General features: G+C 46.3%; 1 protein-coding gene across 14 annotated transcripts in view; it reads left to right on the plus strand.

Annotated features, from left to right (window-relative positions):
• Window positions 1–16,793, plus strand: part of LOC124011990 (teneurin-3) — a 360,816-nt gene that overhangs the window by 284,585 nt on the left and 59,438 nt on the right. For 10 of the 14 annotated variants that reach the window (XM_046325296.1, XM_046325297.1, XM_046325299.1 and 7 more), the window contains 4 exons: window positions 4,901–5,150; window positions 9,238–9,258; window positions 12,452–12,684; window positions 16,297–16,451. In XM_046325296.1, coding sequence (XP_046181252.1) covers window positions 4,901–5,150; window positions 9,238–9,258; window positions 12,452–12,684; window positions 16,297–16,451 — 659 coding nt within the window. The remainder of the gene's footprint in view (window positions 1–4,900; window positions 5,151–9,237; window positions 9,259–12,451; window positions 12,685–16,296; window positions 16,452–16,793) is intronic. The other 4 variants (XM_046325298.1, XM_046325300.1, XM_046325309.1 and 1 more) reach the window with 1 other exon arrangement.

Raw genomic sequence — 16,793 nt, forward strand, 5'->3', positions numbered from 1 at the left:
ACATGTTGCCCGACGTGAATAATTTAAGGCACACAGCGTGACGCCATCCTTTGAAGTACTTTCTTTGAAGCAAAAGCCCCCCTTTTTCCTCCGCTCTTCTCCTCCATCCATCCCACTCTTCATCTCTTCCCCCTCTCCATCCAAAATAACTACACCAAGACTTGGTCCTGTTTGCACTGCCTTTTGGTTCCCAGTGGAATAACTTTGGTGACGCTGCTTCTAGTAGTTCTCTGTGAGAGTACGGGTTCTATCCACCCCCCTCCTTCCTTTCTCTCTCTCTCTCTCTCCGTCTTTCTGTCCTCTGAGTTCTGCTAAACGTACTAAAGAGCGAGAGAGAAAAATAGGAATGAGAAAGGAGGGACGAGGCTGGTGTGGTTTGGCTGGGCGGTCGGGAGGAAGTGGAAATAATAACATGAAGTTTTGACGGAGGCTGTGGTTGAGGCGTAATTGTGAGCTCTGAAGATGACAGCAGTTTTGGGAGTTGTTGTTATTTCTGAATGACCCAAATGACCTACCCAACCATACATACATCTCTCATCTCTCTCTCTCTCTCTCTCTCTCTCTCTCTCTCTCTCTCTCTCTCTCTCTCTCTCTCTTCATTCTCTCTCCATTTCTCTCCACTGGCAAGCACTTGAAAGATTGTTTTTAAAGCTATACTGAACAAAAATATAAACAGTTCTTGACGTAAACCGGAGAGCCTGACACCTACTACAATACCCCGTACAAAGGCACTTCAATATTTTGTCTTGCCCATTCACCCTCCGAATGACACACATACACAATCCATGTCTCAGTTGTATCAAGGCTTAAAAATCCTTCTTTAACCTGTCTCCTCCCATTCCTCGACACTGATTGAAGTGGATATAACAAGTGACAGGATTCACCTGGTCAGTCTATTTTAATGGAATGAGCAGGTGTCCTTAATGTTTTGGATATCAACTGCTACATAAAATAAGAAATTAATTTCTATATGCAGCAATACCTTGATGAACTTAAAGTAGGTGTTTGAATGTGTACATTACGTCGGTGTATTGTAACACTGTGTCCATGTACTTTATATACTTTCATGTTTGTTGTCTGTGCATAGACTCACATTTTCCCTCCGTCAGGAAGGAATTCGTTATTCTATTTCATAACACTCGGCCACGCCACAACACGGCTGCGCCACCATCTTTAAACGGCGTCCGTTTGCCGTCCGTGATTCCCTCCGACCCTGGTCTCGCTCTCCCAGTGTCCTTGATCCAACCAGAGCCATGAAATAAAGATCAAAGGCTTCTCCTCTCCCTCTCTCTCCGCCCGCTCTCCCCCTCTACTCCACACCTTGTTGCCTCGTACACGCACGCACCACACCTCGCTCCAGCACAGATAAAACACCCCCTGTGAGTTGATGGACAGGTCCAGTCTGTTTGATCCACTGTTAGGCCTCGTCAGCAGCACCCTGTTATGGTGAAGCGGTGCTGATCATAAGAAACTGAGGAAAGTAACAAAGTCAAAACAAGACTGCATGTTGTAAAACTTGTTCTTTATTTTGTACTTATCAGACTACTAGGCTTATATCTATTTTTTTCTAAAGCCTAAAACTACCCCCTAGCTGTAGGCTACCCAATGAACTGACACACTGCCTCTAGCATTAGTTCCTGTTGTTATTAGCCAAGCGATTACCAGAACACCACGTGTGCCGCCCAAGCCCTCTCCCCTCCATCACCATATCCTCAGGCCTGATATTAAACCCCAGTGTTTTGGATCAAACTGAAAACACAACCCCACTGGCTACATCACACAACCCAAAATCCACACAGCAGCACCCTCGGCCACTTTCTCTTCCCGTCTCTCTCTATCTCTCATTCTATCTATCTCTCATTCAGCTTACCATGGATGCCCCACAGCCAATCAGAAACAGTTCCTGTCATGCTCTAGCCAACCATTGCCAGTCTCTGGGCAGGGGTGGGCAGAGTGGGCCAGGGCCTGTGGGTAGTGGTACAGGGTGTGTGTTTGTTCCAATGTCCCTCAGGAGACAGGGCATGGCAGAGCACAGAGGTAAGCTCCGTACATCCTGGGGGGAGCTTAGTATAACAACATTCCTTTATATCCCCACAATATTCCCAAAACATCCCCATATATCCCCACAATATTCCCAAAACATCCCCATATATCCTTCTATATTCCCAAAACATCCCCATATATCCCATCTATATTCCCAAAACATCCCCATATATCCCATCTATATTCCCAAAACATCCCCATATATTCCCAAAACATCCCCATATATCCCCTCTATATTCCCAAAACATCCCCTTATATCCCATCTATATTCCCAAAACAAAATCCCCTCTATATTCCCAAAACATATATATCCCCTCTATATTCCCAAAACATCCCCATATATCCCCTCTATATTCCCAAAACATCCCCATATATCCCCTCTATATTCCCAAAACATCCCCATATATCCCCTCTATATTCCCAAAACATCCCCATATATCCCCTCTATATTCCCAAAACATCCCCATATATCACCTCTATATTCCCAAAACATCCCCTTATATCCCCACAATATTCCCAAAACATTTCAATTGTGTTCATTTCATTTCTATAGTATATTCAGTGCTTTTAGTGGAAAGAAAAAGCTGCCAAAAATAATTTTAGGTGCCAGCACTCATTTTAATTTGACTATACCAGGGTTGATATTTTAGACCGAATATTCAGTAATACATTTGAGGTGCCCATTACTGGCCCAATTCATGCACTAAGTATATGGAGCAGAAAGGAACCTGAGACAGGGACAATGTCAAGGCGCCAGACCTGAGAGAATAGAATGATTGATTAACACGCTGCAATTGAATTGATTTGGTAGCTATTTCCTTTACTGGCGGAGGGGAATAATTGATGATAATGAGAGCAGTAATTAAATAGTTGTGTATTCACAAAGATAAATACATTGTTGATACATTGTTGAGGAAGCTATTGATACGGATGATGACAAAACTAATGATACTGTTACTTAGTAATTATTATAATATTATTTAAGTTGTAAATATAATGTAATAGTATATATTATATACAATATTATAGCATGATTTAAAAGTATTTCATGTCATTTTTTAAATAATGATGAATTGAATAAATATAATATTATTTAATCATTATTATTATCATAAGGATTACAATAAGTATAGCTAGTAATCAGAACAATATGAATGTTATCATTTTGTATGTAGTGTTTTATCACATTGCTAAGAGTGTTATTACTTTATCATACTTTATCATATTTATCATATATCATAGTTATGTCTCTATGAATATGCAGACAATCAAGTAGCTGTAATTATTATTTTAATTGTCTGCAATTTTTATTGTTAGCTGCAAAAGTAATGATTTAGATTATCACATCTTTCTTTTTTATCTGGAAATTAAGAAAGTATTTGTATCTTTTTAGTTTTTATATACAGATAATTGTATATAACCTGGTTGTATATAAACCAGGTCATATATATTGTATATATATAATTGTATATAACCTGGTCTGTATTTATTGATAGAGGCTATTTCAGAAGCAGTGGTTTGAAGTACTGCACTTTATACTAGGTGCAGATGATTTTGACATATTTGTTGCTTTGAAAACTACACATATGGCTGATCCCATTTAACTCCCTTTGTCTTTAAACTGTTTTTTCAAATCAGCACCCAGTTGTGTGTTACTGGTGGGGGAGGCGTCGTGTTCTTAAATGTGTGGTGACACACACATGCATCTCTCCATCTCCCTGTGTGATCCTATGGAACCCTTTGAGAGAACGAGAGAGAGAATATCTATTTCACTTGCTTTGGCCATGGAAACATACTGTGTGATTCCCATGCCAATAAGGCCCTTTGAATTGAATGAGAGAGAGTTGCAAGCTCAGGCAACACCTACCCAGGGTGCCCCACACCAATAACACCCTCATCACCCCAGCCCTAACCCCCAGCACCATACACCTGCGCTAACACCATTTATCAATTCCAAACGACCACCATTACCAGATAAAAACCTGCCCTCGGTCCCAGCACCACGTAAATGAACATTCCAATGATCAAAAGCCTGTAATCATGACAACAGGAGCAGCTGTGGTATCAACCCACTTAAACCCTGCTACGTTTCCTTCAGATCACATTCTCACAGAGGTGAAAATCATCTGAGAAATACAATATTCAACGCCTGTATTAATTACACATTTTTGGTGAAATGCTAATGCTGTGTGTGTGTGTGTGTCTGTGTGTGTGTGTGTGTGTGTGCGTGCGTGTGTGCGTGCGTGCGTGCGTGAGTGCGTGCGGCGTTTAATTCTGCGAGAAGCGTGAATATTATTTTTTGGGGTCTAATTTTAAAGCATTGAGTGTTTATTTCCTGGCTGCAAAGCTGGTTAGCCTTGGGAGGAGGATTAACAGGAAGTGGTGTTGAGTTAAAAATGAAAAACAACATTGGCCTGAATTTGTTCTATGAAAGAGAGAGTGAAGAGAGTTTGTAACGCTTTGATTTGATTTTCCTGTGGTGATCATCTGGTCAAGTGAAACTCTTGGGCACTACAAGCCATTCAGAGTGTTACGTTGATCCCTCAGCCACGTTTGCAACAACCCAAATCATATTCCCTCCACATATAAGATGTTATGTGATAATACTTTGCAGTTTAAATATGCGCCACCTCCATTTTTGTCATTTTTGGCCAACCTACAAAGTTCATAACAAAACATTTTCCAACACCTTGACCAACATGGAAGTTCAGAAATTACACAAATGTACAAAAGGCTACGTGTATAAGCTTTATCCAACAACAGCAATTTGCTTATTTTTCGGCAATCTTCCACTCATCACAATGACACACGACTTTGACACAGCAACTAAACTCCCACCCTTCCTCCCCCCATCCAGGCATCCTGTACAAGGGCAACGGGGAGAACGTGTTCATCTCCCAGCAGCCCCCAGTGATCAGCAGCATCATGGGTAACGGCCGGCGCCGCAGCATCTCGTGCCCCAGCTGTAACGGCCAGGCGGAGGGCAACAAGCTGCTGGCCCCCGTGGCGCTGGCCTGTGGCGCTGACGGGAGCCTCTTCGTCGGGGACTTCAACTACATCAGACGCATCTTCCCCTCTGGGAACGTCACCAGTGTGATGGAGCTCAGGTAAGGATGGAGAGAGGGGAGAAAACAGTCTCTGGGAACGTCACCAGTGTGATGGAGCTCAGGTAAGGATGGAGAGAGGGGGGAAAACAGTCTCTGGGAACGTCACCAGTGTGATGGAGCTCAGGTAAGGATGGAGAGAGGGGGAAAACAGTCTCTGGGTCACCAGTGTGATGGAGCTCAGGTAAGGATGGAGAGAGGGGGAAAACAGTCTCTGGGAACGTCACCAGTGTGATGGAGCTCAGGTAAGGATGGAGAGAGAGGGGGAAAACAGTCTCTGGGAACGTCACCAGTGTGATGGAGCTCAGGTAAGGATGGAGAGAGGGGGAAAACAGTCTCTGGGAACGTCACCAGTGTGATGGAGCTCAGGTAAGGATGGAGAGAGGGGGGAAAACAGTCTCTGGGAACGTCACCAGTGTGATGGAGCTCAGGTAAGGATGGAGAGAGGGGGAAAACAGTCTCTGGGAACGTCACCAGTGTGATGGAGCTCAGGTAAGGATGGAGAGAGGGGGAAAACAGTCTCTGGGAACGTCACCAGTGTGATGGAGCTCAGGTAAGGATGGAGAGAGGGGGAAAACAGTCTCTGGGAACGTCACCAGTGTGATGGAGCTCAGGTAAGGATGGAGAGAGGGGGAAAACAGTCTCTGGGAACGTCACCAGTGTGATGGAGCTCAGGTAAGGATGGAGAGAGGGGGAAAACAGTCTCTGGGAACGTCACCAGTGTGATGGAGCTCAGGTAAGGATGGAGAGAGGGGGAAAACAGTCTCTGGGAACGTCACCAGTGTGATGGAGCTCAGGTAAGGATGGAGAGAGGGGGAAAACAGTCTCTGGGAACGTCACCAGTGTGATGGAGCTCAGGTAAGGATGGAGAGAGGGGGGAAAACAGTCTCTGGGAACGTCACCAGTGTGATGGAGCTCAGGTAAGGATGGAGAGAGGGGGGAAAACAGTCTCTGGGAACGTCACCAGTGTGATGGAGCTCAGGTAAGGATGGAGAGAGATGGGGGAAAACAGTCTCTGGGAACGTCACCAGTGTGATGGAGCTCAGGTAAGGATGGAGAGAGGGGGAAACAGTCTCTGGGAACGTCACCAGTGTGATGGAGCTCAGGTAAGGATGGAGAGAGGGGGAAAACAGTCTCTGGGAACGTCACCAGTGTGATGGAGCTCAGGTAAGGATGGATGGAGAGGTAAGGGGAAAACAGTCTCTGGGAACGTCACCAGTGTGATGGAGCTCAGGTAAGGATGGAGAGAGGGGGGAAAACAGTCTCTGGGAACGTCACCAGTGTGATGGAGCTCAGGTAAGGATGGAGAGAGGGGGAAAACAGTCTCTGGGAACGTCACCAGTGTGATGGAGCTCAGGTAAGGATGGAGAGAGGGGGGAAACAGTCTCTGGGAACGTCACCAGTGTGATGGAGCTCAGGTAAGGATGGAGAGAGGGGGGGAAAACAGCCTATTTGTTGTACTTTTCTTTTAGTCGGAGGGAGGGAGGGAGGGAGGGAGGGAGGGAGGGAGGGTGGGTGGGTGGATGGATGTATGGTTTGAAGCGGTGGAGCTCAGGTTGCCAGGCCCCCAAACAATGGTTTGGGGAAGGGAGATAGACAGCAGAATTCAGTGATGGCTGGCTGAATGACACAAGAGCCACCTGATACACACACATTGATTTGTTTCAGTAAAAATGCAATTTCACACTCACTACATGTGTTTCAGTGTGGTCAGTGGTATCTGGCCATTTACAATGATGGGATACAGAGATGTTATGGAAGGCAGACACACACACACAGCCTCTCCTCTAACCTGGTCTGTAGGACATTTTAGCCCTGTTATGAACACTCACTGCTCATAAATTACCTTCTCACATTTTCCCCTGAGGAAATATATCCATTGTCTCTCTCAATATCTCTCTAATTCAAATTCAAATTGAGACTTTATTGGCGTGAAATACAGTTTGTTGATATTGCCAAAGCAGTATAGTGGTACAGCATTTCAGTAAATACAGTACAATGCAATGAGGATGATGAATAATAACAATAGTACATATGATCATGTACAGAAGTACAACACTAGTGCTCTCCTCTCTCTCTCTCTCTCTCTCTCTCTCTCTCTCTCTCTCTCTCTCTCTCTCTCTCTCTCTCTCTCACTCTCTCACTCTCCCACTCTCTCACTCTCTCACTCTCTCACTCTCTCACTCAATCACTCACTCACTCACTTTTTCTCTCTCTCTCTCTCTGTCTCTCTCTCTCTCTCTCTCTCTCTCTCTCTCTCTGTCTCTCTCTGTCTCTCTCTCTCTCTGTCTCTCTCTCTCTCTCTCAGCACACAGTAATGTACCCAGGCTTAACTCAATTTCATTATTGGCTTGGTGGATAATGCCCAGTCCTGTAAATGAAATTTACTAATTCGAAAAAGTGTGTGTGTGTGTGTGTGTGTGTGCACGCGTGCTTGTGCACATGTGTATTATAAATGAAAAGTCACTCCGCAGCGTTGGCATATACAGTAATACCAGCCTCCTGGCTAGTCACCGGAGGTGCTAGCGCTGTTGTTTAGGCCCTGCCTCTTCATTGTCTGGAACACAATCAATAGGCCATTATGAGCCTGTTACCCTGGAGCACAAGTGTGGAACACTAATGCTAGTTCCCAGGTGAATCATTCATGGTTTCCTTCTCTCTGGTTAAGACTTGTGGCAGGAGGGGGGAAACTGCTGCTTAGAGCTGCCACTGCTCAACAACTGTGACGGCTGTGTGTTTGTGGGGGGGGGGGTCTAACGCTATGACTGTATATATGTACTGTATGTTAATGTGTCTTTGTGTATGATTATCTGTGTGTGTGTGTGTGTGTGTGTGTGTGTGTGTGTGTGTGTGTGTGTGTGTGTGTGTGTGTGTGTGTGTGTGTGTGTGTGTGTGTGTGTGTGTGTGTGTGTGTGTGTGTGTGTGTGTGTGTGTGTGTGTGTGTGTGTGTGTGTGTGTGTGTGTCTTTGCGTGTGTGTGTCTTTGCGTGTGTGTGTCTTTGCGTGTGTGTGTCTTTGCGTGTGTGTGTTCTCCATCCTGAATAATCAACACTCCTGTTATCTCTATCTTTCTGTGTTCTCCATCCTGACTAATCAACATTCTTCTGTTATCTCTCTTTCTGTGTGTTCTCCATCCTGACTAATAAACACTCTTCTGTTATCTCTCTCTTTCTGTGTGTTCTCCATCCTGACTAATAAACACTCTTCTGTTAACTCTCTCTTTCTGTGTGTTCTCCATCCTGACTAATAAACACTCTTCTGTTATCTCTCTTTCTGTGTGTTCTCCATCCTGACTAATAAACACTCTTCTGTTATCTCTCTCTTTCTGTGTGTTCTCCATCCTGACTAATAAACACTCTTCTGTTAACTCTCTCTTTCTGTGTGTTCTCCATCCTGACTAATAAACACTCTTCTGTTATCTCTCTCTTTCTGTGTGTTCTCCATCCTGACTAATAAACACTCTTCTGTTATCTCTCTCTTTCTGTGTGTTCTCCATCCTGACTAATCAACATTCTTCTGTTATCTCTCTTTCTGTGTGTTCTCCATCCTGACTAATAAACACTCTTCTGTTATCTCTCTCTTTCTGTGTGTTCTCCATCCTGACTAATCAACACTCTTCTGTTATCTCTCTCTTTCTGTGTGTTCTCCATCCTGACTAATAAACACTCTTCTGTTATCTCTCTCTTTCTGTGTGTTCTCCATCCTGACTAATCAACACTCTTCTGTTATCTCTCTCTTTCTGTGTGGTCTCCATCCTGACTAATAAACACTCTTCTGTTATCTCTCTCTTTCTGTGTGTTCTCCATCCTGACTAATAAACACTCTTCTGTTATCTCTCTCTTTCTGTGTGTTCTCCATCCTGACTAATAAACACTATTCTGTTATCTCTCTCTTTCTGTGTGTTCTCCATCCTGACTAATAAACACTCTTCTGTTATCTCTCTCTTTCTGTGTGTTCTCCATCCTGACTAATCAACACTCTTCTGTTATCTCTCTCTTTCTGTGTGTTCTCCATCCTGACTAATCAACACTCTTCTGTTATCTCTCTCTTTTTCTCTCTTTCTTGTTCCCTTCTGCTTCTGCTCCTCTAAGAAATAAAGATTTCAGACATAGGTAAGCCTCAGTAACAATATAACCATGTACCACAGATCCATACCAGTCTTGTTTCCCTCTCTCTCTCTCTGTCCCCTGTGTAAACCCTAGTGGCAGCTCGTCCATAGAATACAGTCGCTCTCTTTACATAAAGGCTTTGGAGGGATTTCAGAATCATTCTAGCGGATTGGCTGACATCAGCTCTCAGCGAATCGGACTCCTTTATCTACCTACAAACCCGCTGGAACCATTCAGAACCCCCTAGTCATTTGTGAAGAACATTGTAAAAGACAACTTAACACTTTTATAAAACCGCTAACTAACAACAACAGCATTTTGAAGGGTTTTGAGTTCTGTATTGTACGGTTGGGGCCCTTTGAATCAACTGGAGTGAGGACAAGACCCAGGGTCAAGTCTAAATGGAGAGGAGAAGAGAGGAGGAACTATGGTGCTGTTCAGAGGAGAGAGGAGAGAAGGGACTATGGTGCTGTTGAGAGGAGAGAGAAGAGGAGAGGAGGAACTATGGTGCTGTTCAGAGGAGAGAGAAGAGGAGAGGAGGAACTATGGTGCTGTTCAGAGGAGAGAGAAGAGGAGAGAAGGGACTATGGTGCTGTTGAGAGGAGAGACAAGAGGAGAGGAGGAACTATGGTGGTGCTCAGAGGAGAGAGAAGAGGGGAGGGGCTCTCTGTGTTCCTAACTATAAAAAGGAGAGGGGTGGGATATCTGTATGCACACATGACTGTAAGTCGCTTTGGATAAAAGCGTCTGCTAAATGGCATATATTATTATTATTATTATTATCTGGAAATTGATCAGAGGAGATGAAGAACCTTCCTTCATGATGATAATGTAGCCATGGGGAATAACTGGGCCTGGGAATATAGTTTCAGTAATGGTGAAAATAGAAACACATCCCCAGCCCACTCCTTTAAAAAAAAAAAAAAAAATTTTTTTTTAACCTTTATTTAACTAGGCAAGTCAGTTAAGAACAAATTCTTATTTTCAATGACGGCCAAGAAACAGTGGGTTAACTACCTGTTCAGGGGCAGAACGTCAGATTTGTACCTTGTCAGCTCGGGAGTTTGAACTTACAAACTTCCGGTTACATAGTCCAACTCTCTAACCACTAGGCTACCCTGTCGCCCCACACCCACACACACACACACACGCCCCACATCCTTCATTCCTCAATACTTCAGGGTAACAATAATAATGTTACATTTGGGGCCGTTAATTTGTGAGGCGTCCTAATGCATCATAGAGACTCCATTAGTGTCAGACACACAAACACACACACACACACACACACACACACACACACACACACACACACACACACACACACACACACACACACACACACACACACACACACACACACACACACACACACGGTACAAACAGACACACACACACACACACACGGTACAGACAGACAGACACACACACACACACACACACACGGTACAGACAGACACACACACACACACACACACACACACACACACACACACACACACACACACACACACACACACACACACACACACACACACGGACAGACAGACACACACACACACACACACACACACACACACACACACACACACACACACACACACACACACACACACACACACACACACACACACACACACACACAGACACACACACACACACACACACACACACACACACACACACACACACACACACACACACACACACACACACACACACACACACACACACACACACACACACACACACACGCGGTACAGACAGACACACACACACGGTACAGACAGACACACACACACGGTACAGACAGACACACACAGACGTCTCGCTCCGTTTGGGAGGGTTGTTAAGACTAGTGTTATTGTCCGCCAAGCTTTGGAAACTGAAGGAGTATCCAAAAACACACACACATTAACACATACATTTTATATCATTCAATGTTGTTTGTCTTTTGAGGTGCAGCTTCTTATTATCTGTGTTTGACTCTGTGTAAATCCTCCTTGTCTTTATCCCTCAGCAACAAAGAAACACCTGCCTCGTGTCATATTTGTTAAGGAAATGTAAAGATTCACCTCAATATGGAGGAGTGGGGGTGTCTGTCTCCCTGATGTTTTACTCCTCCCCCGAAGCGACACTCTTTCGTAACCGTTCTCGCTCTGACTGAGGAATCGCTGACGACAGATTCATATTCCAAGCCTCTGCGTTCGCTACTTCCCAGAATGTTTTCCTGTCTACTTTTACCTGCAAGTCAAGTGGACACTAGGAGTGTCAGTGAGAGCAAGGTGAAAGACAGTCAAATGCTCCAAAAGTTGACCTTCCTCCAATGTAAATATATATATATATATTATTCTGTTTATCTTGGATTCCCTGGGCTGAAGCCTGAAGTGCACATGTTTTTTCCCTGGATAAACCAGACATATTGCTCTCTCTCAATTTAATTTTCAATTCAAAGGGCTTTATTGGCATGGGAAACAAATGTTTACATTGCCAAAGTAAGTGAAATAGATAGTAAACAAAAGTGAAATTAACAAAAAAATTGAACAGTAAACATTACACTCACAGAAGTTCCAAAAGAATAAAGACATTACAAACGTCATATTATGTCTATATACCGTGTCTCTCTCTGTATCTCAGTCTCTCTGGTGATGAGTGTGTCATTAGAAACAGCCAGCCTGTCCTTGGCGTGAGGTGTCTGGGTCCTTCCCCCTATTTTAAGCCGTCTTAATTGACGCCTGTTGATCAGTTGTTGACTTTCATCAACCCCTATGACAAACCGCCGGCGCCCAGCTCACCAAGCAGGCGATGATGGAGCGAATGTGACAGGTTACTGGGCATCATTAGGAGCGCGTCAGACGATAGTGATCGGCAGTCGCATCGCGTTAGGTTCATCCCGGCTGAGGCCATATGCCACTGTGGAACCGTGTGCCCCCTCCTCTAACACCTCTAGTATGATGTGCCACTGGCACAAAATGGACGCTGCCCTCTCATCCTCCCTCTTGTCTTTCACAACACGAATGCAGCAGCCTGATCCCCTCTGTCATTTTCACTGTCCTTTTGTGTTCATTTGTTTAATTTCCTTGTCGGTTCGGTATCTTTATGTGAAGTGTGGATGTCAAGTTGTAGTGTGAGTTCTGTGGGGTCACTATTTCACTGTCCCTAACTGTCGCCTCTTCCTCCACTTTGGTTTCCGTAGCAACAACCCGGCCCACCGGTACTACCTGGCGACGGACCCGGTTACGGGGCAGCTGTACGTGTCTGACACCAACTCCCGCCGTATCTACCGTCCCAAGGTCCTGACGGGCACCAAGGAGCTGATCCAGAACGGAGAGGTGGTGGCGGGTACCGGGGAGCAGTGTCCCCCCTTCGACGAGGCACGCTGCGGGGACGGGGGAAAGGCCACAGAGGCCCTCCTCATGGGACCCAAAGGTAGGGTGACAGAGGAATAAACACACACACACACACTGCCACAATTGGTGAAAATTGGTACAGACAAAATGATTGACATAATACATTCACAGAGAAACACACAACTACACAGGACATTGATGCAGACACCAACAAAAACGCACAGACACACACACACACACACACACACACACACACACACACACACACACACACACACACACACACACACACACACACACACACACACACACACACACACACACACACACACACACACACACACACACACACACACACACACATATTATATGGTCTGGTAATATAATTCATGCACAGTTCCCTGTAGAGAAAAACAGACCAACCCTTGGTAAAAGGCACTCTTCCCCCGCAAGCTTCCGTCCCCATTATACTTCCATTATGCTACCATTATGCTACCATTATGCTACCATGGCATTAGAACACAACCACACAGACTCAGACTGACAGAAACTTCCCACATACTGTTGGACTGTAGCATCGCTTAGTATGGCCCCCAAACACTCTGCTTCATACAATCTGTCAGTCTGTCTGTCCCGCCGCACCAGCCAGCCCCCATAAAACCTGTCTGTAACCCACAGGTATGACTATCACACACACGCACACCGGCGATAATGAGGTGAGAGGTGGCTGAGCAGTAGCTGGGAGATTTTGGCAGGCACAAGCTTTTAGTCTGGATTTTAATGGAGAGACACACATACACACATTATCTCTCTCTCTCTCTCACACACACACACACACACACACACACACACACACACACACACACACACACACACACACACACACACACACACACACACACACACACACACACACACACACACACACACACAGCTGCCTGTTAAACCGCAGTTAGAGAGCGAGTCGGAAGACCATTAGTAGGGCGGGAACGTGTGAGAGAAGGGAAGAGAGAGTAGAGAAATGCAAATAAATGTTAGCGAGCCGTCGCTAGCAGCAGATGGCTTCGAGAGAGAGAGGGGGATGGAGAGAGAGAGGGGGATGGAGAGAAGAGAGGGGATGGAGAGAAGAGAGAGGGGGATGGAGAGAGAGGGAGAGAAGAGAGAGGGGGATGGAGAGAAAGAGAGGGGGATGGAGAGAGAGAGAGGGGGATGGAGAGAAGAGAGAGGGGGATGGAGAGAAGAGAGAGGGATGGAGAGAGAGAGAGGGGGATGGAGAGAGAGAGAGGGGGATGGAGAGAAGAGAGAGGGGGATGGAGAGAAGAGAGAGCGAGAGTGTTTTCATTTCCAACATGCCGCCTCTCAGCCACTCCTCTCCTATTCTCCCTTCTTTTCATCCCACCCTCTTCACTCAGCATCTCTTATCACCTCCTCCCTCTCTTCTCTCCTCCCTCCCTCTTCCTCCTCTCATCTCATCCTCCTCTCCTCTTCCTCCTCTCATCCCTTCCTCCTCTCATCCCATCCTCCTCTCCTCTTCCTCCTCTCATCCCTTCCTCCTCTCATCCCTTCCTCCTCTCATCCCATCCTCCTCCCCTCTTCATCTGTCTCTCCTTTGATTAGCTTGCAGGTCATGGTGGAATGCGGCAAGGGGTTTTAACACCCCTCCTCCCCCCACCCCTCCTCTCCCATTCCTTCTATCTGCCCCCCCCCCCCCCACTCAGCAGTGCAGCAGGTACACACACCGCCCCCCTCCCTACAGGATCAGCAGTGCAGCAGGTACACACCCCGCCTCCCCCTCCCTACAGGATCAGCAGTGCAGCAGGTACACACACCGCCTCCCCCCTCCCTACAGGATCAGCAGTGCAGCAGGTACACACACCCCCCCCTCCCTACAGGATCAGCAGTGCAGCAGGTACACACACCGCCCCCCCCTCCCTACAGGATCAGCAGTGCAGCAGGTACACACACCGCCTCCCCCTCCCTACTGGATCAGCAGTGCAGCAGGTACACACACCGCCTCCCCCTCCCTACAGGATCAGCAGTGCAGCAGGTACACACACCGCCTCCCCCTCCCCCCTCCCTACAGGATCAGCAGTGCAGCAGGTACACACACCGCCTCCCCCTCCCTACAGGATCAGCAGTGCAGCAGGTACACACACCGCCTCCCCCTCCCCCCTCCCTACAGGATCAGCAGTGCAGCAGGTACACACACCGCCTCCCCCTCCCCCCTCCCTACAGGATCAGCAGTGCAGCAGGTACACACCGCCCCCTCCCTACAGGATCAGCAGTGCAGCAGGTACACACACCCCCTCCCTACAGGATCAGCAGTGCAGCAGGTACACACACCGCCTCAGGAGCTTGAACCCTCCTCAGATACACACAGGAGAAAAGGGGGAGAGAAGTTGCTTTTAACCGCTGTTGTCGCAACCATAGCAACAGTCGGTTTCTCATCCATTTGGATGTGAAGTGAAGATGAACTAACCCCCCTGCTCCTCCCTCCCTCCCATCCCTCCTTCCATCCTTCCCACCCACCAGAAACATGGGTGCTTTCACCCCTTCCTCTTCTCTTCTAGGCTCCCGTCCCCCAAATATTCTATTGTTCTTATTTTGGGGTGATTTTAAAATGCAGAGACGGCTCTGAAAATGTCTTATTTTCCCTCCTCCCTTCTTCTTCTGCCTTGTGAAATAATTCACTACTAGACATCAAAATGTGAATTATTCACCGGTTGCTTCCTTCTGCAGTGACCTGAAAAATGCCCAAGCCACACTCATATACACACATACTCATACACACACACTCATACACACGAACACGTTGTACATACACAGGCTGGCAGGTGCTGTGTGCGCGCGCATGGGTGTGTGTGTGTGTGTATGTGCGTATTGTATGTCTGTGTGAATGTGCACGTAACCCTCTTTGCTTCTACTCCAAGTATTACGGTAGATGGGAACAAGTACATCTACTTCTACTAAATCTCCTTCCTTTCCCTCTGTCCCGCTACTCCAGGTATTACGGTAGATAAGAACGGGTACATCTACTTCTTACCTCTCATCAAATAATAATAATAATAATATATGCCATTTAGCAGACGCTTTTATCCAAAGGTACTTACAGTCATGTGTGCATACAATGGAACGGGAACCCACTACCCTGGCGTTACAAGCGCCATGCTCATCTACAGAAGGACTTCTCTGTACCTCTCATAAGAACGGGTACATCTTTCCCTCTGTCATCACTTTCCCTCTGTCCAGGTATTACGGTAGATAAGAACGGGTACATCTACTTCTTACCTCTCATCACTTTCCCTCTGTCCCGCTACTCCAGGTATTACGGTAGATAAGAATGGGTACATCTACTTCTTACCTCTCATCACTTTCCCTCTGTCCCGCTACTCCAGGTATTACGGTAGATAAGAACGGGTACATCTACTTCTTACCTCTCATCACTTTCCCCCTCTGTCCCGCTACTCCAGGTATTACGGTAGATAAGAACGGGTACATCTACTTCTTACCTCTCATCACTTTCCCTCTGTCCCGCTACTCCAGGTATTACGGTAGATAAGAATGGGTACATCTACTTCTTACCTCTCATCACTTTCCCTCTGTCCCGCTACTCCAGGTATTACGGTAGATAAGAACGGGTACATCTACTTCTTACCTCTCATCACTTTCCCCCTCTGTCCCGCTACTCCAGGTATTACGGTAGATAAGAACGGATACATCTACTTCGTAGACGGGACCATGATCAGGAAGGTGGATCGTAACGGGATCATCTCCACCCTGTTGGGCTCCAACGACCTCACCTCAGCACGACCCCTGACCTGTGATACCAGCATGCACATCAGACAGGTGGGTCACGTGCACACAGGGACATCCACCTGAACACGAACACACACCAAACCCCCAGTGTTTGCTGGACTCACTTTATCTTAATGGCGGTCCTGAGTCATCGTTCAGAGCCATACATATACAAACATGGTTCTGTCACCCTTACTATGTTCTGTCACCCTTACTATGTTCTGTCACCCTTACTATGTTCTGTCACCCTTACTATGTTCTGTCACCCTTACTATGTTCTGTCACCCTTACTATGTTCTGTCACCCTTACTATGTTCTGTCACCCTTACTATGTTCTGTCACCCTTACTATGTTCTGTCACCCTTACTATGTTCTGTCACCCTTACTATGTTC

Source organism: Oncorhynchus gorbuscha, linkage group LG24 (genome assembly GCF_021184085.1).
Source record: "Oncorhynchus gorbuscha isolate QuinsamMale2020 ecotype Even-year linkage group LG24, OgorEven_v1.0, whole genome shotgun sequence".
Lineage (NCBI taxonomy): Eukaryota > Metazoa > Chordata > Actinopteri > Salmoniformes > Salmonidae > Oncorhynchus > Oncorhynchus gorbuscha.